At 53.4% G+C, this 22,718-nt stretch overlaps 1 protein-coding gene across 1 annotated transcript in view; it reads right to left on the minus strand.

Moving 5' to 3' along the window:
* Positions 1-22,718, minus strand: part of SIN3B (SIN3 transcription regulator family member B) — a 44,077-nt gene that overhangs the window by 15,754 nt on the left and 5,605 nt on the right. Inside the window, exons 4-8 of the mRNA XM_052642882.1 lie at positions 18,956-19,156; positions 13,126-13,269; positions 5,396-5,518; positions 4,008-4,097; positions 3,481-3,599 (exon numbers count right to left, since the gene is read on the minus strand). Of these exons, the coding sequence (XP_052498842.1) occupies positions 3,481-3,599; positions 4,008-4,097; positions 5,396-5,518; positions 13,126-13,269; positions 18,956-19,156 (677 nt within the window). The remainder of the gene's footprint in view (positions 1-3,480; positions 3,600-4,007; positions 4,098-5,395; positions 5,519-13,125; positions 13,270-18,955; positions 19,157-22,718) is intronic.

Genomic DNA, 22,718 nt, shown 5'->3' on the forward strand with positions numbered 1-22,718 from the left:
GCCGTGACCCTTGGTCCTTGACAGAAAAAGTCTGCTTCCCTGCTCCCTCCTGAGAAAGACCCTCTCCCTGGACAAACTCTCAGGAATCCTAACAGAACGGTCGTGCATGTCGACAGGAAGATTTTAAGGCAACTGACCCCCAGCGTCATCTGGCTTGTTTCAACGAGTATTAAATTCCACAGAAAGGGTGCAGACATGCTGACAGCCGGCGTGGTGACTCTGCCCTGTGACTAAGTCAGGCAGTCTCCCCTCCTTAGCTGTGTGCTCCGAGACGGCCATCTGCTGTAGCCCACCTCTAAGCACCGCCTCCCCCACCCTCAACTCGGCTCACAAGCAAAGCCCACAGGCCAACGGAAATGCAGGCAAGAAGACGACACAGGAGCACAGGATGTCCAAGGTGACGGCGGGGCAAACCACCCTGAAGGGCGGCGACCCTGCACCTCCAGCTGCAGCCCTACTCACTAGGGGGCAGCTCTCTGGACCGCTGCACGTGGCTGCCCGCGATGTGCAAACCCAGAGAGCAGTTCACACGTGCAGAGAGGCCGCCTGGGGGGAGGGACGCAGCCCAAGCAGCACCTCAGCTGGGCGCCAGATCCAGGTGGGCGAGCAGGGGGCCTCCTGGGTGGCTCAGCGTGTAAAGAACCTGCCTGCCAACGCAGGAGACATGGCTTCAGTCCCTGAAGCTAGGAAGAGCCTGCTGCGCGGAGCCTGCCAGCCGCAACTACTGCGCCCACGCACCGCAACGACCGAAGCCTGCCAGCCCTAGAGCCTGCGCTCTGCAGGAAGAGCAGGCACTGCAACGAGAAGCTTCAGCACCACAACCGAAGGGCAGCCCTGTGCCCTGCAAGCAGAGAAAGGCCCGCCCGGCGACAAAGAGCCAGCACGGCCAGAAAGAGACGGATAAAACTGGAACAGGACCCAAGAGAACCAGCCACACTTTAGCTGAGACTTCTGTGATGCGGCCATTCCGTTCTGGGCGGCTTTCCAGAGTGTTCACAGATCTTCAGCAGGCCCAGAAAGTTAACCCGACGGAAAAGACCAGCCTGATGTGTGCACTCTCAGAACCTCCAGAGAAGCACCTCCTGATGACTCAAACTAGACCTCTGAGTATTCCAGTCCCAGAGCGTGACCTTGGCACCGACCACAGGGAGAAACCGAGACAAATGCCCATCAAAACAGACCCTGCTGAGAAACTCACGATACATACAAGTGAAGGAACACTATGCAGTCACTAAAAATGATTGTGTGGGTCTAAGAATTGCTGAGTTTTAAAAAAGGAGAAGGCTGCAGCCAGCCTGACAGTGTGGTGCCACTGACGTGAAACTCAGCAGCCACACTCAGGTCTAGAGAACAGAGAGTGAGTGAGGGGCCGGCTTCCAGGTCTAGAGAACAGAGGGTGATGAGTGAGGGGCCGGCTTCCAGGTCTAGAGAACAGAGGGGGAGTGAAGGGCCGGCTTCCAGGCCTGATCCCCCTGAGCTCGCCCACCACCACACAGTGCCTCTTATGAGAGCTTGCCCAGGGGAAAGAGAGCTATCCACTCAGGCCTCAGTTTCCTCAGCTGTAAAATGTACTGAGACGCAGCGAATGCATTTACATTCTTGAGTTCACAGAAGGCTGTAAAAAACCGCTCCCCTTTTCTGTTTCTAAGTGGTCCTGATGCGAAAGGAAAGCAGCTCACGACCCTGACGCTGTAATAGATGTTGCTGATATGCTCTCTTCTGCAGCTTGCAGTGAGTGAATAAACCACAGAAGAGAGGAAACCTTTGCCTCCTGACGGACAGAGGGATGTGGGGGCCCGTGAAGATGCATTTGGCAAAGTGCACCCATGCCACGGGGATGCCAGTGCAGACATGGTAAAGAATAAACCTGGAGGGAGAACCCAGACGTGGAGAAAGGCCTATAGACAGACCAGAAACAAAACCCAGACCAGCTTCGTGTTCGGAGTCTGAGCCTGAGCTGTGTGTCTGGTGGTGTCAGCCTGGGTTGGCTGCATCGTAATCAGTGCAGAGAGGCGGCCACCCCTCAGCCGAGGGAGGGAGCATGACTGACATGGCGCGTGGAGGGCTCCTGGAGGTTGGCAAAGCTCCATTTGTGACACTGGTTATGGGTACAAGGGAACTGGCCTAAAAATGATTTTACCAAGCCATTCTTCAGTTACGTAGTTTCCTGGACCCGGGTTCTATCTTATGTTAAAAACAAAAAAAGTTTAAAAAGCTTTTTAAATTATTAGGAAGGCTCAGGTAGCTGCCCCCAGAGCCCAGCGGCCCCTGCAGTTGTCTTGGGGCCTAAATAGGCAGGCTTCCCTGGTGATTCAGACGGTAAAGAATCCGCCTGCAATACAGGTGGTGACCTGGGTTCAATTCCTGGGTCCAATTCCTGGGTCGGGAAGATTCCCCTGGAGAAGGGAATGGCTACCCACTCCAGTACTCTTGCCTGGAGCATTCCATGGAGAGAGGAACCTAGTGGCTACAGTTCATGGGGTCACAAAGAGTCGGACACAACTTAGCAACTAACTCATACACATTGTGACAAAAGAAGCTCGTCAGGTGTAGTGAGAACTCACCAGGTTTGAGATGTTGACAGTCTTCACGCAAAGCCCACTTGGAGCTTTTCGAAAAACTGCATCGGTGTATTTATAATCCCTTTGACAGCACGGAAACAAGCTCAGATGCAGCTCAGACCCAGGCTGGGCGTGACCACGCAGGTGAGCAGGAAGCACAATGGCAGCCAACACACTCCCCTTCCCACACACGGCGCCCCCAGACCCGTGCCATCCCCTCAGAAGCTGCCGGGCCCTGGGGCGGCTCACACAGGGCAGCGGCACGGGATGGAAGTGGGTCGTGATCTGCTAACAGCACTTCTCCTGGGGCACCAGGGATGCTGACCAGTCATTTCATTCTTCCTGGTAATTTCTGATAGAATTTTAAAAATCATAATGAATCTCTAGGGAATAATGCTAAGTGAAAATAGTTGACCCTGAAAGGTTACACAACACACCGTGTATGACTCTACATAATTCTCTTGCCATGTAAGCTTTAGAGAAGAAGCACAGGTTTGAGGGGTTGCCAGGGGCCTGGGGCATAGGAGGGATATGGATCTGAGTATCAGAGGCCAACACCAGCTTGCTTGTGGTTCTGAAGCTGCTCCGTACCTGGGCAGTGGCAGTGGACACACCAGCCTTCACGGGTGATACAACTGTACATATACACACACATAACATGGGAAAATGAAAAGATGGGTGGGTTGTCTGAAAGCCAACCTCCTGGTTATGACACTGACTGTTCCCGTCGGGGAACACTCCCCAGAAGTTCCCTGTGTTCTTTCTTACAACTGCTGGTGAATCTATCGTGATGTCCGTAACAATTCCAACTTAAAACAATCGGAAAAAACCGGATATACCGTTTTCCAAATGCAACAGCCAAAAGATGGGTGAAAGGCATTTACAGAACAAAACGCAAGAGGGGAGAAGCGCCACTCACCCTAGGAACGGGCCAACCAGCTGGAGGAGCTCAGAGCCGGACACCAGCTCCTGGTTGAAGAGGGCGATGCAGCGGAGGAAGTTCTCGTAGACCTCCTGGCTCTTCAGCACCCGGCGCACCTGCAGCGAGAGGGGTCAGGGCCCCGCCGGCTGCACCCGCTCCCGAGCCCACCGGGCCTGACCCCACCAGGCGCACACGGAGCCACAAGCACAGGCCCTGGAGGGCGGCTGTGGCCTGCAGGGGACTGCTCTCCACTCACACAGCACGTGCCCAGAGCCAGCTCCCTGGTCTGCCCACTGACTCTGGGCAGCAAGCCCCTGGACCGCCCCTGCTTCAGAGAAGCCATGCAGCTTCTGAGCGGCAGACTGTCCCCAGATGCGGCACGGGCTCTGAGCTCAGGCTTTCCCGCGTGTTTCGCCACCTCCTGCCCCCTGCCACCCCCTCCTCACTTTGACTGCTCAGATCTGAGCTGGGAGAGGCCAGCCAGGACCAGGAAAGCCCCAGAGGTCACTGGTCTCGCCGCTTACCTTGTCAAAGAAAGAGAACTCCTGCAGAGTCCCGTATTTGCCCACGGTGGCGATGGACAGGTCTTTGGTACCACGGAGTTTCATCTTCTTCTGCGGAGAGAGAGTCCGTGCCACGGACGCTCTGTGCGTCTCACAGGTGGCCCGTGTCCATCTCTGTGAGAGTCACAACATCGCCAACACGGAGCTTTCCCGGCAGGAACCGTCATCAGGTGCTGGCTGGCGGTCTGCCCAGCACCCCCATGGATGCACTTCTCAGGACCACCCACCTTGGCCTCCAGGACCAAGTGCAGAGTGGAAGTCACACAACCGCCCTGCCCACAATCTGGGATCTAAATCTCAGCGGTTGAGCGCTTTTGCTATCAGGCAGGGGCATCAGAGTAGGAATAGCAAGGGAGTCATGCCCTTAGATATAGCATCAGAAACGTCTTCTCCTGCCTGCTCCTCCCATGGGCTGTGACTGTGTCTGGGGGCGCGGGGGGACGGCGATGAGAAGATCCTGGGGAAATCTGGGTTTCAAATCGCTGTGAAGATCGTTCTCTTTAGGCTGGACTTGGACCTGAACTTGGCCACACTCCTGAGACATCGAGGACATTACCAAACTATCTCCCAAACGCCTGAAGAATGATAAGCATGTGTCAAAAGGACACAAGAGCCAACCTAAAGGGGCCCCACTGGCCAAATCTGAGGCAGTTTAGAGTCAAGACAGACAACGATAGTCACAGATTATACTGCGCCTCCACCACAAGGGGCGTGGGCTCGACGTCCGGTCTGGCAACTAAGATTCTGCATGCTGCAAGGTGCAGCCCAGAAAAACAGAGCAAAACAAGACAGAAAAAAAACCAAAAGAACATGACAGTAACAGATTATAACCCGAGTCCATAAAGACACACATTAAATAAACGGAGATGGAGAAAAAGCTCTCCCTTCCAGTAGAAAGCCAACTAGCAGATACACAAGGGATGATGGAGTAAGAAAATCACCATCACACGTGAGGAGCACAACAGGAGAGGAACCTCAGAACCTCTCACCCCTTAGCAGGGCACCTTGTGCAGTGACCAACCTGCACAACTGGACGTGGGCGTCCTGCCCATGAAAGAGCTGTGAAGGTGAAAAGCAGCAGGCTGAGCAGCGTATCCAGTTTACGTGGAAGGTGACACCACATCTCGCACAATCTTGTAAGCCAAGGGGACTAGATGAACAGCCACCTGAGAGTTGAGCCGTCTTCCCAGGCCCCCACAGACAGTGAATTTCAAGCTGGACTAGGGCCTGGACTCAGCCTCCTGCCCCAAGCCTGTTGCTGAGGGCCTCCGCAGCTGCTCCCCAGGCCGTCCACAGAGAAGGCCAGGCTGCGGAGTGTGCACACACGTCCAGGCGCGGTGGGCGGTTACCTTTGCTGGTGCAGACACGGGGCGGAGGAGGGAGGGCCGGGAGCGCTTTTTGCTGTGCTCCAGATTCTTCTCATGCTCGCTCTTGTGAACACTGCTCATTTCACATGGCCCATTTCCTGTGAACTAAGGACACAAACACAGGAGGTGATCAGCGCTGAGACACAGCGGACCCATCAGGGCTGGTTCTCAATGTACCTGAGCACAGGGAACCACCTGCGACCCAGCGCGCGACCCCAGTGAGCACTGTCTGCCACGGGCCAGGGGCCTGGTCCTAATGCGAGCCGAGCCTGGCTCTCAAGATGCTCATGTTTACTGCAGGAAGACCAGTGTACCCAGCTCACCACAGCTGCATATTGTGAGACTGGGAGAAGGCTCACGGAAGGCCTTGATGGATGAGGGTCCTGACAAGTGAGGGAGGGCTCAGCAGGCAGACACTGAACTGGGGCCTTGGTGCGGGACTCACCCAGCGGACCACTGACAGGGTGTCTGCCTGTGTGTCTGGGTGAACTGCAGGAAGGAAAAGCATTTAGGTGAGATTAGTGTATGCAGAGCCCTGGCAGCAAGAGGAAGCTGCTGACGGCTACCAGGTCACTTGGGGGCCTTCCAGCCAAGTCTGTGTTCTTTCCTATGAATGAGAAAATGCATCCTAGAGGCAATGTCATAATGGGCGGTGCGGGGGACGCTCACTGCTGGTTCTCTGCACCAAGCACTGATTAGCAGGTCAGGGTGCTGGCAATATTTATGAAGAATGGTTCTAGAAGAATCTAGTCAGTGTTTGTTATCTGTATGGAAGTCCAAGCAGGCAAAGGAGAAGGTGGACAGATGGCAGCTCTTCTGCGGGGCTGGGAAGCAGAGGCCCAGGGCCTTAACCCCCACCCCACCATGGGGCCTTTATGCAGAGACACCACACGAAGGGTGGGCTGGGTGGATAAATCGTGCTGCCTTCAAACAAAACAGAGGCAAACGTCAGCTATGAGTCAGCTCTGTGTTGCTGCTAGGGACAGGCATATCTGATACACTGTTATTCTAAACAGGAAAAAACCCTTAGGGGAATGCCCGAACAAACAGGATGCCATTTTTTTTTTTTTAAGGATAAACATTTGTTTGCACTCAGAGGTTTCTGGAAAGATATATAAGACATTTGTAAGTTTAACTCTGAGGGATGACTGGGAAACAGGCAAGAAGGAGGGAAATTTACTTTTCATAGCTGATGCTCTCATTAACACTTTTTTTTTCATGAGCATGCACTATTTTTCTATAAATAATTACAATGATAAAGATCTATTACTTAACTATGGATCTAGTCAAAGATGGTTTTTCCAGCAGTCATGTACAGATGTGAGAGTTGGACCATAAAGAAGGCTGAGCGCTGAAGAACTGATGCTTTCGAACTGTGGTGCTGGAGAAGACTCTTGAGAGTCCCTTGGACAGCAAGGAGATCAAACCAGTCAATCCTAAAGGAAATCAACTCTGAACACTCATTGGAAGGACTAATGCTAAAGCTGAATCTCTAGTACTCTGGCTTCCTGATGCAAAGAGCTGACTCACTGGAAAACTCCCTGATGCTGGGAAAGATTGAAGGCAAAAGGAGAAGGGGGCGGCAGAGGATGAGACGGTTGGAGGCATCACCGACTCAGCGGACATGAATTTGAGCAAACTCTGGGATACAGTGGAGGACAGAGGAGCCTGGTGTGCTATAGTCCATGGGGTCGCAAAGCCTGTCCCTGTCCAATAAAGTCTGTCCTTGTCCCTTAGGGGATTAAATTTCTTTGGAGGAGTAGTTATCCAAAGATTCAAGACTACTCCAAAGAACCTAAAGTAAAAAAATCCTCAACTGGTATCTGCCGTAGATCCCAGAACTGGTGCAAACACTGCTTCTTAGAGGGGGGACAGAATGGCATGCTGAGTAGGACTTGGTGGCAGGGGTGGGTGCAATGGGGAGTGAGGGGGATACCCACTGCTCGCCCAGCTAAGATCACCCAGCTGGAAAGCAAGCTCAGTATCACCAATCTTCCCCCAACAGTTCAGACAGTTCTTATGTTTCAGTTAAATGTCCCAGTGTGCAAATGCCTGAGGCAGAAGGCCCCCAGAAACCATTTAGGCAGGGGCTGGCTCAGTTTGTGTTTGTCCATAAAGTTTTACTGGCACACAGCCACACCCACGAACCGATGGAAGGCCTGTGGTTGCTTTCCCGCCACCACAGCAGAGCTGCGCCTTTGCCACAGAGACTATGCGGTCTGCAAACCCTAAGACACTCACTGTCTGGCTCCTAACAGAAAAACTGTTAAGCCCTGATCTAGGCCAAACAGTCGAGTTTAATTAGGACAATATCCAATTTTACTTTTGATTTCTTTCTCTTGCCGTTTTAGTGGAAACATAAATGTAAGATCACTTTATAAGATGAATTATATATACATACGAGTATTTTAGTAATTTTTAAAAGTTGATGATATCTTTTAAAAAGCACTAACAGCTCTAATAATCCAATGTACACACTGCTGGATTGATAACAAACATCATTTAAAGAAACTGAGTAGGTGCTTTTCTGAGGGAGATGCTTTTCTTTCCAGCGTGGGCTTTGTCCGAGTCCAGCTCGGTAAATGCCAAGTTGTGTCCGCCAGGGGGTGCTGTGACCAAAGTCCTGAGAGAACAAGGGGCTCTACTCACCCCTCACAGAGAGACACAACATGATAACTCAGGAACCAAGGCCTGCAGACTTCATGTGAGCTGCGGAGACGGCCAGTATAACCAGTCACCAAGCGTCTGCTGTGCACCGTCCCCACAACTCCAGTAGACAGGGCTCCCCACCGACCCCTGAAGCAGTGCTCATGGCCGCTCCACCAAGGCAGGACCCTGCTTTGCAGCCCTGGGCTCACCAGGGCCAGACACTTTGCTTAGGAAGCTTCCAACTGGCCTAGGGACAGACATTCTCAGCACATTTAGATGAGGGAGCTGAGGGACGAGGAGGTGACCTGCCAGGCTTCTGCAGAGAGGAGGGGACAAAGCGAGACATGGGCCACGTACGTAACTCAGAGCCCTACTCTAGGTGCTGCACCCCCCACCTCCCCTCTAAGTGGGGGCTATGCTCTCGAGGCTCCCTGAGCAGGGCATGTCCTCCAGAATGGTGAGAAACGGCCAGGGACTCAGGTAGGCCTTTGCTTCCTGAAGCCGCAGGGTGGGCTGCCCCTGGACCACACGGCGCTGACAGCGATGGCTCTGGAAAGGCCGCTGGAGGGTGCCACCGGGCACACATCCCCGCAGGAACGGCTCAGGAAGAGAACTGCCAACACCAGGCTCAGAACTGAGATTCCAGACCCAGGTCCAAGAAGATCAGACCCAAAGACTACGCACCAAGTGTACAAGGGAGCAGCAAAGGCTTCAAAGCAGGGGACACGATGCAGCTCGAGTTCCCGGGACACAGGCCCAAGTGCCCACAACCTTGGGCTGAGCCAACAGAAGAAGGGTATGCAATGGGAAGGAGGTGCCGAGATCCCTCTGCTCCTCAGCCACGTGGCTCTGGGAGCCAGTTAGGAGGGTCGGTCATGAGCCATTTAGGGAGGTCTCTGATGAGCAGGAGCATGCACAGAGAAGGAAGATGGCAATGAAGCTGCAACGGCGAAGGGCATTATTTGGGAACATGGAGAAAAAAACAAGTTGGGATTCTGAAGTTCAGAGAGATACATGGGGCAGACAGTGGGCTTAAAGACAAATCAGACTCCAGGGTAGGGCCGTAAGGAGGCAGCCGGGCTGAGAGGCCCAGTGTACATGTGACTTCTCCGTCCCTGGACCCAGACAGGGGTTTCATTTCCCCCACCCGCCCAGGCATTCCCCAAGGGCTTCCGGCAGGCCAGGCAGCAGGCTGGTGCGGGAGATGGGACGACCAGCCTGGTCTAGGCTGGATTTTCCAGCACAACCATAGCGGCTCTTCCCAAAGCGCTGAGTATAAGCTGGGTCCTGCAAGAAGCACTTGAAGGACAATACTTCAGTCCCGGCCTGAGCAGGAGGGGTAGTCAGTTCCACAGAAGAGAGAAGGCAGTGAAGCCTGGGAAGTGACATGGCCAGCTCAAGGCCCCCTGCAGCACCCAGAGCCCAAGGAGGTCCGGGCGTGTGCTCCCTGGGCTCAGTCCAGCCCCCCAGGACACCCGAGACTCCAAGAGGGTGGGCAGCACTGGCCACAGCTCCCAGACTTGACGTCAGCCCCACCGACAGGCACAGAACTCTCCGTGCCACAGAGCCAGCTTCTCCGGCTCAGTCAGGAAGTGTTTCTGCGTGGAAACTCTACCCTTAGGGATGGTGCCCTGTGTCCTGGAGACAGTAACATGGGGATGGGCCCCAGGTCGCACACCCGAAGTCCACCTCATCAACCAAGTCTTGCATGGCATCCAAACTCGGACTGCTGTTGCCTGTGAGGCCCTTCCTGAGAGACCTGCTGTCCTGCAGCCCCGTGCCCCACCGCACCCTCCCTCTAGAAGCAGACCCGGGAGAGGTGGTGGTGACGCAGGAGGGTAGCAGGGGGACTCTGGTGTGCTCACCCCCAAGGTGTCGTCAAGGGCAAAGAGAAAGCGAAGAGAGGAAATGGAACGCGCATCAGCCTTTGAATAGAGGGGGCTTCCTCAACCTCAGGCTGCTTACGAAGAGCCCCAGCTCACATCAATCACATTCGTGGTGAAAGACCGAAGCTTCTCCTCTAAGATCAGGAGCGAGACATAGACACCTGCGCTCACCGCTTCTAACCCACACAATACTGGAAGTTCTATCAGAGCAACTGGGCCAAAAAAGGAAACAAAAGGCACACAAACTGGAAAAACTATACTGTTAGCAAATCCTAGGGAATCCACGAAAACTACCAAAGCAAACAAACGGGTTCAGCAAAGTTGCAGCACACAGAATCAATACAAAAGAGCAGTGCTGTTTCTACGTATGAGCAATGATTAATCCAGAAGCAAGATTAAGAGAACAACTGCAGGACTTCCCTGATCCGGGAAGACCCCATGTGCCTCGGAGCAACTCTGGCTGTCCACCACCACTACTAAGCCTGTGCTCTGGAGCCAGGAAGCCTAAACTACGGCGCCCACACGCCGTAACTACCGAGGCCGGTACGCCTAAGCCTGTGCTCCGCAGGGGAAGCCACCACAACGAGAAGCCCTGCACCACAACCAGAGTGGCCCCCACTCTCCACATCTAGAGAAAAGCCTGAGCAGCGAGAGGACCCAGCACAGACAAAATCAATCAATCAAGTTATACACAGAAAAAATTCCATGACAACAAAAAGGATAAAGTGTCTGGAAATAAATTTAATCAAAGGGGTCAAGACTTACACAGTGGGAAAAAAAACTATGAAACACTGCTGAGAGAAATTAAACATTTAAATAAAGGGAGAAATGCTGCCTATTTGTTGGGTAGAGGACTTAATCTTGTTAGGATGGCAATACTCCCCCAAACAGTTAGAAGATTCAATGCCATCACTTTCAAACTCCCAATGGTCTTTTTTGCTAGAAGGGAAAATCCAATCTTTAAATTCATATAGAACTGCAATGGGCCCTGACTTGTCAAAACAATCCTGAAAAAGAACCAAATCGGGGGACTCACACTTCCTGCTTTTAAACTTACTACAAAGCTACGGTAACCAAGATGATGTGGTGCTGGCCAAGACAGACAAGGAGATCAACGGATGAGAACTCAGAGTCCAGAAATAAACCCCTAATGCTGGCCATCTGATTTCTGACGAGACTGCCAAGACTCTACAATGGAAGGGGACAATTCCCTCGACAAACCAGACTGGACCCCTACCTCACACCATATGCAAATGTTAACTCAAACTGGATCGTCGACCTGAACATTAGACCCAAAACTATACGAGTATTAGAAGGAAACTTACGAGGTAAACCTTCATGACCTCAGAATTAGCAACAGATTCTTAGATTCGACAGCGAAAGCGACAAAAGGGAAAAAATAGGTAACAGGACTTGACCAAAGGACACCAACAGCGTGAAAAGACAGCCTACAGAATAGAGAGAAATATTTGATAATGGCCTGATGACAGGAGTATATAAAGAACCCTTAAAACCCAACAACCAGGAGACAAACGCAAGACTGTGCAAAATACTTGAAAAGACAGTTCTCCAAAGGTAAACAGATGGCCAGTAAGCACATGAAATGCTCAGTATTATGAGTCAGCAGGCAAACACAAATCACAATTATAACGAGATACCATTTCATGCCAACTCAAAGAGTATTTTTTTTTTTTAAAAAAGGGAAATCTTGAGCATTGGTGATAATGTGGAAACTGAAACCCGAGTATACTGTCAGTGAGAACGGAAAATGGTCCAGCCACTGTGGAAAGCAGTCTGGCAGTTTCTCAAAAGTTAAACATACCGTATGACTCAGCAGCTTCACTCCTAGGTACAGACAATGGCACCCCATGCCAGCGCTCTTGCCTGGAGAATCTCATGGACAGAGGAGCCTGGTAAGCTGCAGTCCTTGGGGTCGCGAAGAGTCAGACACGACTGAGCGACTTCACTATCACTTTTCACTTTCATGCATTGGAGAAGGAAATGGCAACCCGCTCCAGTGTTCTTGCCTGGAGAATCCCAGGGACGGAGGAGCCTGGTGGGCTGCCGTCTATGGGGTCGCACAGAGTCGGACACGACTGAAGCGACTCAGCAGCAGCAGCGGCAGGTATAGACAAAGAACCGAACACATGTGTTCAAGCAAAACCTTGTGTTCACAGCAGCACTACTCACAGTGACCAAAAGGTGGCAACAACCCCAGAGTCCATCAACGGGTGATAGATGAACAAACTGTGATCCACCCACACAATGGAATTATTATTCGGCCATAGAAGCGATGAAGTTCTGACACATCACGGATGAAGCCCAAAATCATGATGCTGAGTGGAAAGAAGCCACGTGCCAACCAAAGGCCCCGTGTCATATGAGCCCACCTATCAATACATGAAATGTCCAGAACAGGCGAATCCACACAGACAGAAAGCAGACTGGTGGCTGCCAGGGTGTCAGGAGGAGAGGATGGGGAGCGACTGCTGACGGGGACCATGTTTCCCTCTGGGAAGCTGGGAATGTTCTGCAACCAGGCACAGGTGATGGCTGCACAACACCATGAATACCCTGAACACTACTGAACCGTACATTTTAAAATGGTGAACGTTACGTTACGTGAACTTCCCTTCAATTTTTTCCTGAAAGCTCTTAAGCTCGCAAGAAAAGAAAAAGAGGAGGAGGAAATGGAAAAGGCAGCCTGGCAGGCCTCAGGCCACAACAGAGAGAGAAAGGCTGACAGCGCAGTCTGCACTCCCGAACTCCCCGTCCCAGGCCCCTCTTCCGCTCCCAGGTCTATGCGCCCCTCAGGCACTGCTGAGCCTCAGCCCACGTCCCCTGTCCCTCCACACAGGCAGGCAGTGAGCCTGACCCCTCCTGCACCACAGGCCCCGGTTATGGGCAGGTCTCCATTGGAAGACGCTCTGCCCCCCAAACCACCCTCAGCACCCGCTGCTCTCGGTCCAGAGAAGCCCTCTGGAGGACCTGCTCCAGGTCAGTGAGGGCGGGGAGCCTGCACTCGGGGCCCATGGGTGGCTGCACTGGGTGTGGCTTCAGGGGAAAGCCAGCGTCTCTGGGGAGTGGATAAACCTGGCCTGGCCTGAAGGCCGCACTGAGGTGTGGGGTTCTGGCTGATAACGTGGCCCCAGACTGGGGTGGGCGCTCTGTACTCACCAGGGACCGCTTGGCTTCAGGCAGGAACTGTCCAAACTCAGAGAGCAGGTCCTCCTGGCCGCGGAAGAGGTTGGCCACCTCGGTAAACACCTCCTCTTCAGACATGCCTCGGAAGGGACGGCCCTTCGTGCTCAGCTGCTCCTTCTGTCGATTTTCAGGAAAAGGAAAACAAGCGGTCAGCCAGGGAACCAGGAGACACCGTAGGCTGGGACGTTCAGGCATCCTACTGTGGAGGAGAGAGGGACGATTCACAAAAGCAGAACCCCTTACTGCTGCCACCAGGAGAGAGGGGCCCAGCCCGCTGCTCAGCTGACACCTTGGGTTACCCTCCAACCACTCCCCTTCAACTGGCTCTGGAGAACAGCCCCGTGTGCTTGCCTCTTGACCCTGCTGCACAACTTGGCCTGAGCCCCAGCCATGGATGGGGTCAGAGCTGGGAGCGTGGAGGCAATGTGGGAGAGGCAAGGTCAGGGAAAGACCCTGCCCCAGCCCTCGAACAGCACTGCTGAGCAGAGGCTGGGGAAAGGCAAGGTCAACGGCGAACCCACGGTGCTCCCAAGAGCAAGGGGACTCGTCCTGCTGCACAGGGGAAGTGAGCTAGCGCTGCGTCTGGAAGGGGCAGAGGGTGAAGAAGGACAGGAAGGGCCTGCAGGTTAAGGGACTTGTTCTCCCAGGGTCACCAAGGCCCCAGAAGGGAGATGGCTTGACCTGGAGCTTAAGACAACAAGATGAAGACCAGAGGGGTCGCATGTTGGGAGGGCAGGAAGAGGTGAGGAGAACACAAGTCGGCCGTCAGAAGTCCGTCCTTGGACTTCCCTGCTGGCGCTGTGGTAAGAACCTGCCTGCCAATGCAGGAGCCGGCTTTGATCCCGGACCTGGAAGACCCTACGTGAGGTCTGTGCGCCACACCACTGAAGCTGGAACTATGCTCCGGAACAAGAGGAGCCACCACGATGAGAAGCCAGCCACCGCCTTTAGAGAGCAGCCTCCGCTCACACAACTGGAGAAAGCCTGGGCACAGCATCGAAAACCCGGATGGGAGAGCGGGTCACGAGGGAGGGGAGGGGACGTATATATACCTATGGCTGACTCGTGTTGACACTCGGCAGAAAACAACGAAATTCTGTAAAGCGATTATCCTTCAGTTAAAGCAAAAACTAAAAAAAACAAAAAAACCCAGTAGCCAAAAAAAAAGGAAGAGTGAATTAAAAAAAAAGTTAGTCCCTATCACCTTTCAGCCGGAACATGACGGAGCAAGCAGCGCGCCAAGGCGTCACGTCCCCCAACCCCCGGAGCTGCAAAGGGGAGGGACAAGGAATGGGAGCCCTCGGCCCGCCTGCCCCTCTCGGCCCGCCTCACCCTGCCCCTCTCGGCCCGCCTCACCCCTGGAGCAGAGGCACTTTCCAAATCCTGGCACACAGAGCACCTAGTTAGGAGGGAGAAAAAACTGCCTCCACCCTACCCTGCCCCAAGTTACCGGGACACTTCAAGACCAAATGAAAAAACAGGCAAAGATCACTCAGCTCAGAGAACAAATACAAATTATTCCTATGCAGATAAAACAGTGATCAGACTAAGTGATGTCTGACAATTTAAAACAGCATCACAGCAGGCAGCTCCATGGTAAAGAACCCGCCTGCTAATGCTGGAGACTCAAGAGGCTAGGGTTCAACACCTGGGTGGGGAAGACTCCCTGGAGGAGGAAATGGCAACCCAACTTCAGTATTCCTGCCTGGAGAATTCTACGGACAGAGGCGCCTCGTGGGCTACAGTCCATGGGGTCACCAAGAGTCGGACATGACTGAGCACCCACAACACGGTGACCGCATTTTTGCTCATCAGATTGGGCAAGTGATGGTGATCTCTGTGCAGGCTGTGGGGAGCTGGGCGCTCTCATTACAAGGCGGAAAGAAAGCCCGGTGCCCCTGGCAGAAGGAAGCCTGGCGCCATCTACAATCATGTGACGGGGGCACACTCTCTCGCAGGGATGCACCTCCTGCAAATTTTCTCACAGAAAGAGTCAGCTATGCTGCAAGGCCTGTTTTAAACAGACATCTGTTTGGGACAAATACTGAAGAATGATCTGAGTGTGGTGCGGATTCTGCACTTGCTAATAAGACAGGATTTTGTCCAGGAGTAACAAGGGGTGAATGTGGAGAAGCATACCGGCTGAGCCAGGCCATGTGGGACACGACACCCGACACGCACACACCCTCCCTCAACTGTCAGGAGCCACCCTTCCAATCTGGGGCGACATCCTCCCATCACATTTTAGGAACTTCCTCCTGGTACCTCACAGTGACCTGCAGGCTGCAACCTTCCCCACCCACGTCCACAGGTGAACCTCAGGTCTTCTCCAAGGTCAAGTGTTGCGATATTCACCTCATGCTTAGCCACCTGATGAGTGCACAGTGGTGCTACCGGCTTCTAGTGGGTGCCTGTCTATGCACGTTTTGGGCTGTGGTCTCCGTAGCTGCGCACGGGCTTTCTCTAGCTTCTGCGGGCAGGGCCCCTCTTGGGCTTTCTCTAGCTTCTGTGGGCAGGGCCCCTCTTGGGCTTTCTCTAGCTTCTGCGGGCAGGGCCCCTCTTGGGCTTTCTCTAGCTTCTGCGGGCAGGGCCCCTCTCCAGTCGCGGTGCTCGGGCTTTCCTTGGCAGTGGCCTCCCTTGCTGTGGGCCACGCGGGCTTCTAAGGCGCGTGGGCTCAGTAGGTGTGGCACCCCGGCTTGTCTGCCCTGAGGCCTGTGAGATCTTCCCGGACCAGGGGTTGAGCCTGTGCCCCCTGCATTGGCAGGCAGACGCTCAACCCCTGGACCACCAGAAAAGGCCCAGTACCTTTTTTTTCTTTACTGTGTGGCTGACAGTGTTTGAGTGTCGTGCCCTGACCCCACTTCCCCACAAGCCCTGTGGCTGGGGCGTATGTGCAGGGTGCGGTCACTCGGGACGTCAGGGCAGAGCTGGCTGTGCCTGTCCAGGCACACGACACACGTACGAAGCTGTGTAAGGAAACCCACTCCCCTACACTGACCTGAGGCAAGCGCTGTGCTACAATCAGTGACCTCAGTGAACCACGTTTAATTGGGTCAGCACCACCAGCTTTATAGCCATTTTAGGGATTAGAACCCCAAGGTTCAGGGTGGTGAGCCAAAGGGCTCTGAAGGGCAGGGGTCACAGGGAAGGTCTGAATCAAAGCTCAACAGATTAAAAAAAAAAAAAAAAAAAAAGTAACATGTGGCTAAATTTACTCTAGAGCCACTTTGGCCTCACAATGTCTTAAAAAAATTCAAACCCAGACTTCCCTGGCAGCCCAGTGGTTAAGAATCTACATCCCAATACAGGGAGCACAGGTCCAACCCCTGGCCCAGGAAGATCCCACATGTCGTGGGGCAATGAAAGCCCACGGGTCACAGCTACTGAGGCCCCGCGCCCTAAAACCCGTGCTCGCAACGAGAGAGGCCACTGCAATTAGAAGCCCCTGCACCACAACCAAGAGCAGCTCCCGCTCACCGCAACTCAAGAAAGCCCGAACAGCAACGAGGAGCCGGGGCGGCCAAAAATAAACTAAATAAATTAAAAAAATCTGAGCCAATGTTCTAAAATCAGAATAACTCACACAGAAATTCACACTGCCAGCTCCTCTTGAAGAAATGGATGGTCCCTGTTGCCAGGGTGCTCGCTGGAAAAGCTGGTGCCAGGCAGAACCTGGAATGGAGGCCCAGGCGGCTGCATTTCCAACTGACTCCTGAGCTGTGGCTGGAGAAGGCTGAGCTGTACCTCCCCACTCATGCGTTCTCCAAATCAACCTGCAGCCCTTCGCTATGACCTCGGTTAAGTTCGTCTAACGTCTCTGCTCAATTCCCATCAACACAACAGATACCTCCTGGCCTTCCCTCTAATGATCTTTCTTGCCCCTGACATGTTTGGACCCCACGGAATCTGTGAAAGACCCACAAACCCCCATGGCTGCAAACAGACTGGTGTTCAGAGCTGCCACGTGGAACCACTTCTCTGTGAGAAGCAGGAAGTTCCTGATGCTGCACAAGGCCCGTGCAGACAATGGGCGTGGGGCCGACAGGGCCACGCACGACGTCAGCACCAGTGCCCACGCATGTTTAGGCCGTCGAAATAGCTCCACTGGGTTTACAGGAAGCAAATGCTGTTCATCTCATCATTGACATTTACGCTAAAAGGAATCTCACTTCTTTGTTTCTCTTATTAAGGTTGTGCACAAGATTTCACTTTAAAAAGTGGGTCCTCGGGACTTCCCTGCTGGTCCAATTGCTAAGACTCTGTGCTCCTAAGGCAGGGGGCCGGGGTTCAATCCCTGGTCGGGGAACTAGATCCCACAAACGGCAACTAAGAAGTCTGTGCTGCAACTACATGCTACAATAAAGATCTACAGGGCACAGCCAAATAAATAAATGAAAATAAACATTTTTTTTTTTAATGGGTTCTGTTGGTTAGAAAAACAAAAAGCAGCAGAGACTCCATGTCTGGGCACAGATGATGTCTGAACTTGCACGACACCAATGCCCCTTGCCACTGGCCTGCCTGTACTCCCTGCCAATTTCCCTGCAGGCGCTGGCCCCTGGGCCTTTGCACAGGCCATGCCCAGCACCAAGAGATTCCGTCTTTCACCTGAGGCTTCTGACTGATTTGTTAAGATTCAACCTGAGGGGCTTCCCTGGTGGTCCAGTGGTTAAGAATCCCCCTTGTGATGCGGGGGACGCAGGTCTGACCCCTCGTCTGGGAACTAAGATCCCACCTGCCGCAGAGTTAACCAAGCCCGCACGCCACAGCTGGAGTCTGTGCGGCAGTGATAGGCCCTACTGAAGACCGAGATCCACGATCAAGTCCAGTGCACACAAAGCAACTAACCAAGTATTAAAACCTGAGTAGCCTCTCCCTGACCCCTGACGGGGTCAGCAACCTTCAGCACTGACACACCTCTCCTTCGCACAGCCCTAAGCTGAACTCCGAGGCAACAGCAACCATTCATCTCTGTTGACCCAGTACCTGGCGCAAGGCCCAGTTGTAATCAGCATAAATAAAGAGTAGTTCTATTGTCTAAATAATAACTAAGCCATTTTATAAAAGGAAAACTGTCTTCTTGGGGGGGCGGTTCTTTAATCCTCTAGTGTGTGTTTCCCAAAGAGGGTGCAGAGGTGTCTCAGAGACAAATTAAAAGCCGACCTACACAGAACACCAACAGGTACACGCCTGTCACGGCAGCGTTACTCACAGTGGCCGTAAGGTGGACGCAACCCAAGTGTCTGCTGATGGATGAACAGAGAAAGAAAACGAGGCCAAGCCTTACAACGCAATAATATTCCGCCTCAAAAAGAAGGCCATTCTGACACAGGGTACAGCAGGGACAGACCTTCATTCAGGGCGTCACGCTGAATGAAACAAACCAGTCAAGAGGACAAATACGAAGCCACTCACAGGAGGCCCCTAGCAGAGCCAGATTCAGAGACAGGAAGCAGAAGGGTGGGTGCCAGGGGCTGCGGGAGGGAGCAAGAGGGAGTTATAAGAGTTTAATGGGGACACAGTTTCAATTCAGGAAGATGAAAAAGTTCTGGAAGTGCATGACGGCGATGGCTGCACAACAGTGTGACTGCACAGTACTCAGTACCACTGAACCGTACGCTTAAAATTGGTTAAGTTTTACATATATACTCTACCACAGTAGAAAATAAAATTAACGCAGAAAAGAAAAAAGCTAATCAGAATTTTACAGGAGGTCATGAGGAAAACCCGAATGCTTCCGACGCTCCTGACACTGAGCGGTGCCGCCCACGCCCGCAGAGAAGCGTGGCCCAAGCCTTCCTACCTGGTAAGTGTGCAGTATCTCCAGGAAAGACCTGTAGATTTCCGGGTGGTCCAGAAAGCGGGTCTTAATTTTGTTCACGTAGCTGATGGCATTGTTGAACTCCACGGAATCGGACTCCAAGGGCGCCTGGGGCTTGTCCTCCTTGTGCAGCGCCTGCTGCTTCACGCTGTCTGCACAGTCGCTGTGGCTGTGCGAATTCTCCTGCCAACGGGACGGTAGGCATGAGCGTCGGGCCCGACACGGGGAGCAGGCTCTGGGGGACACCAGACGGGCCACCGTGCGCGAGAGCAGGCAGAACTCAGCACAGGGCCGAGTCTTCTCCTTCACACACAACAAGTTTACTTCTGGGGGCCTGGAGAGGGAAGCAGAGACGGGGCACGCAGACACGGAGCCACGGAGCCCTGCCTCAGCCTTCCGAGCGCCCACGCATCCCTGGGAGCCTCAGCAACTCACCTCTGCCTGACCCTTCTCACAAAGACCATGAAACCACGATGCACACTCCACACTGTGAAAAATTAGCATTCACGCAATCCTTTCCGGAGCAGAATTCTGGGCCATTTGTAACAGTCTTCCCCGCCTCTGGCCAGTCCATTTCAGCAAGACTGTTTTCAGGTGTGAAAGCTACTTGCTGTCAGCAGGCAGGAGACTGGGACCCCACAGGTGAGGGAGGGCCCCTGTCCAGGCTGCCCCGGGCTGCGGGACTTCTGGTGCTAAGCCCGGGGCAAGTCACATGAGAGAAGACTGATGGGCCCTGAGCAGCCGTCACGCATGCTCTCCACTCACATGCTTTTCTGTTAACATAAATACAAACGAAAAACAGACACACGTCTCTCTCTCCTAGAAGCTGGAATCCTAACTCACAGCGGGACAAGACCACCCCACGAAGGAGCCGACGTTTCCGCCTTTAGACTGGAACTTCACGTGTGGTCCTGAGGATGTCAGGACTGCAGGCAAAAGGAGAAGAGGGCAGCACAGGATGAGACGGTTGGATGGCATCACCAACTCAATGGACAGGAACCCGAGCAAACTCCAGGGAATAGCGGAGGACACAAAAGCCTGGTGTGCTGCAGTCCGTGGAGTCGACAAGAGTCGTACACAACTTGGCGACTGAACAACAACCTGCGGATGGCCTCACTCTGTCACTGACCACAGCTGGGCTGTCAGGACTGACCCTCGGCTTTCTGCGGGTCCCACCTGGGTCTCAGGCAGGTCAGGATCCCTCTGGTTTGGCTTTAGGTCTCTGTGTACACAACCCCTTTCAGGGACTCTTCCAGACCTCATCTCCTAGCACTTTGAGCCCCCTTCTCGCTCTTTTTCTCCACGGCGCATACCACTTTCCTACAGGTGACACATTCCACTTATTTTACTGTCTGTCCAGCCCTGAGCTGTAGGGAGACTCCAGGGGAGCAGGGATTCTATTTTGGACTGGCTGTATCCCCAGTGCCTGGCGCAGTGCTTAGAAGAGAGTGGGCTTCATCCACGGTTGGGGATGACCAGGCGAAATCCCCTGGCACCTGCAGCTGACCCTGGACTCCAGGGAGCTCCAGGCACACTGCCACCGCCTCCACCAGGCGCATCCACCAGCACCCGAGTGGGTCCACTAGTGCGGCAGGGTTGCCATGACAAATACCAGAGGCTGGGCAGCGTCAACAGACGCTATCTCCCCACAGCTCTGGAGGCTGGAGGGCCAAGCTCAAGGGGTCAGCAGGGCTGGAGCCTCCCAAGGCCTCCTGGCTGGACACCTGCCCTCCTTCCTGCTGCACCCTCATAGGGCTGTCCCTCTGCGCGCACAGACCCCTGAGGGCGCTCCCTGTGTCCACATTTCTCCCTTGAAGGACCGGTCAGCCTGCATCAAGGCTCATTCTAATGGCCCCATTTTACCCAATCATCTCTGTAAAGATCCCATCTCCAGATACAGTCATATTCTGAGATACTGAGGGTCAGAACTCTGAGATACAAATCTGGGGTTGGGGTGGGGGTGAATTTGGGGTTGGGGTGGGTGCGGAGGCAACTCTAGGAAGCCAGGAAAACAGATACACAAGAGACCCAGAGCAGCCACAACTCAAGAACTGTTTCTCTGGAATTGGTTCTGAATCACTCTGGGGATGCTCCTCCTGATCACCTTTCCCTTAAACTAACAGAGATCTGATCCTGTGTTCCTCTGTGGTATACAGGTTGTCAGTGGGAACAGCTGAGCAGGGGCAGGGGGAGGGAGCAGCCGTGGAGCCCAGGATGGTTTCAGAGGAGGCTGTGTGTTCACCGGGGGCTCCTTTCCCACCAGTATAAGGGGGCATTTTTAAGCACCACGTGCCTCCTCCAATTCTCTGAAGTGAGTTACTGTGACAAGACGGAGAACCACCCCTGCAGACCAGGGCTCCACAAAAAAGGTCAGACGGTAATGGTCCAACCACTGTGGCAAACAGCCCAGTGATTCTTCAGTAAGTTAAACATGGTCACCAGATGACTGAGCAATTCCACTCCTACGTATCCACCCAAAGAACCAAACACAAGTGGTCAAGCAAATCCTTATATGTGTTTGCTCACAGCAGCGCTGTTCACAACTGTCAAAGGTGGAAACAACCCTAGTGTCCACCAAGTGATGAAGGAATGAACACAAGGAGCTCCATTTTTGCAGTGGAATATTATTCAGCCTTAACAAAGAAAGGAGTGCTGCTACAACACGTTGCTGTGCTGTGAGCTGCTAGAGTCGTGTCTAACTCTCTGTGACCCCATGGACTGCAGCCTGCCAGGCTCCTCTGTCCATGGAATTCTCTGGGCAAGAACACTGCAGTGGGTTGCCATTCCCTTCGCCAGGGTATCTTCCTGACTCAGGGATCGAACTGCATTCCAGGTGGATTCTTTACCGCTGGGCCACTGGGGAAGCCCCAACACAACACGGATGACCTTCAAAAACACAACGCTGAGAGAAGGAAGCCCAGACACACAAAGGCATACAGGGCATGACTGCACTCATATGAAGTATTCAGAACAGGAAAACCTACAGAAACAGAAAGCGGACTAGTGGCTGCCAGGGGCTGGGTGGTGTGAAGGATGGGGCTGAGGAGGTACATGCTCCTTTCTGGGGTAATAAAATTCCATGTTCTGGAATTAGTGGTGGCTGCACAGTACTGTAAATGTACTAAAAAGCCACTAAATTGGACACATTAAAATGGTTATAATGACGAATTTTATGTTATGTAAACATTACCACAATTAAAAAAAATTTTTTTTACTGTAATCTGAAAAATGTAAAAGCTACCAGCCATATAAACATAAGCTGGCTTGTTCCATGGGCCACAGTTTGCCAACCCCTGGTCTAAACTTTCTGGAACAATCCAGGCTTTTGTGTGCTCTGCCTGCTGTGGGTGGCCTTGACCAGGCACAGTAGAAACGCCTCCTGGACACTAAGGAACTGCCGTGCGCGGCCAACTGGTCCATCTGAGCATGCACACACAGCTCTACCTGGTACTGAAGGGACCCCTCAAGGGTCATCCCCAACGGGACAGCGGCCCCTCCGGCCCCTGCCCCACTGCTCATCTCAGCAGGCACTGCATCCACCCAGAGCCACAGGCTTCCTGCCATCACCCGGATTGCTCGCTTTCACCGACACCTCGCCCCTGGTCCACAACACCCTCCACTCCATGTGGCTCACACCAGGCCCCCCTCTAGCCTCCCAGATCTTCTCTTGCCCCCCAAGTCCACTTCTGGCATGGCAGCTGGAGGGGCCTTTCCAGAACTCTCCCCTGGCTTCTCATGCTCCTGG

This window comes from Budorcas taxicolor, chromosome 7 (genome assembly GCF_023091745.1).
Source record: "Budorcas taxicolor isolate Tak-1 chromosome 7, Takin1.1, whole genome shotgun sequence".
Classification (NCBI taxonomy): Eukaryota; Metazoa; Chordata; class Mammalia; order Artiodactyla; family Bovidae; genus Budorcas; species Budorcas taxicolor.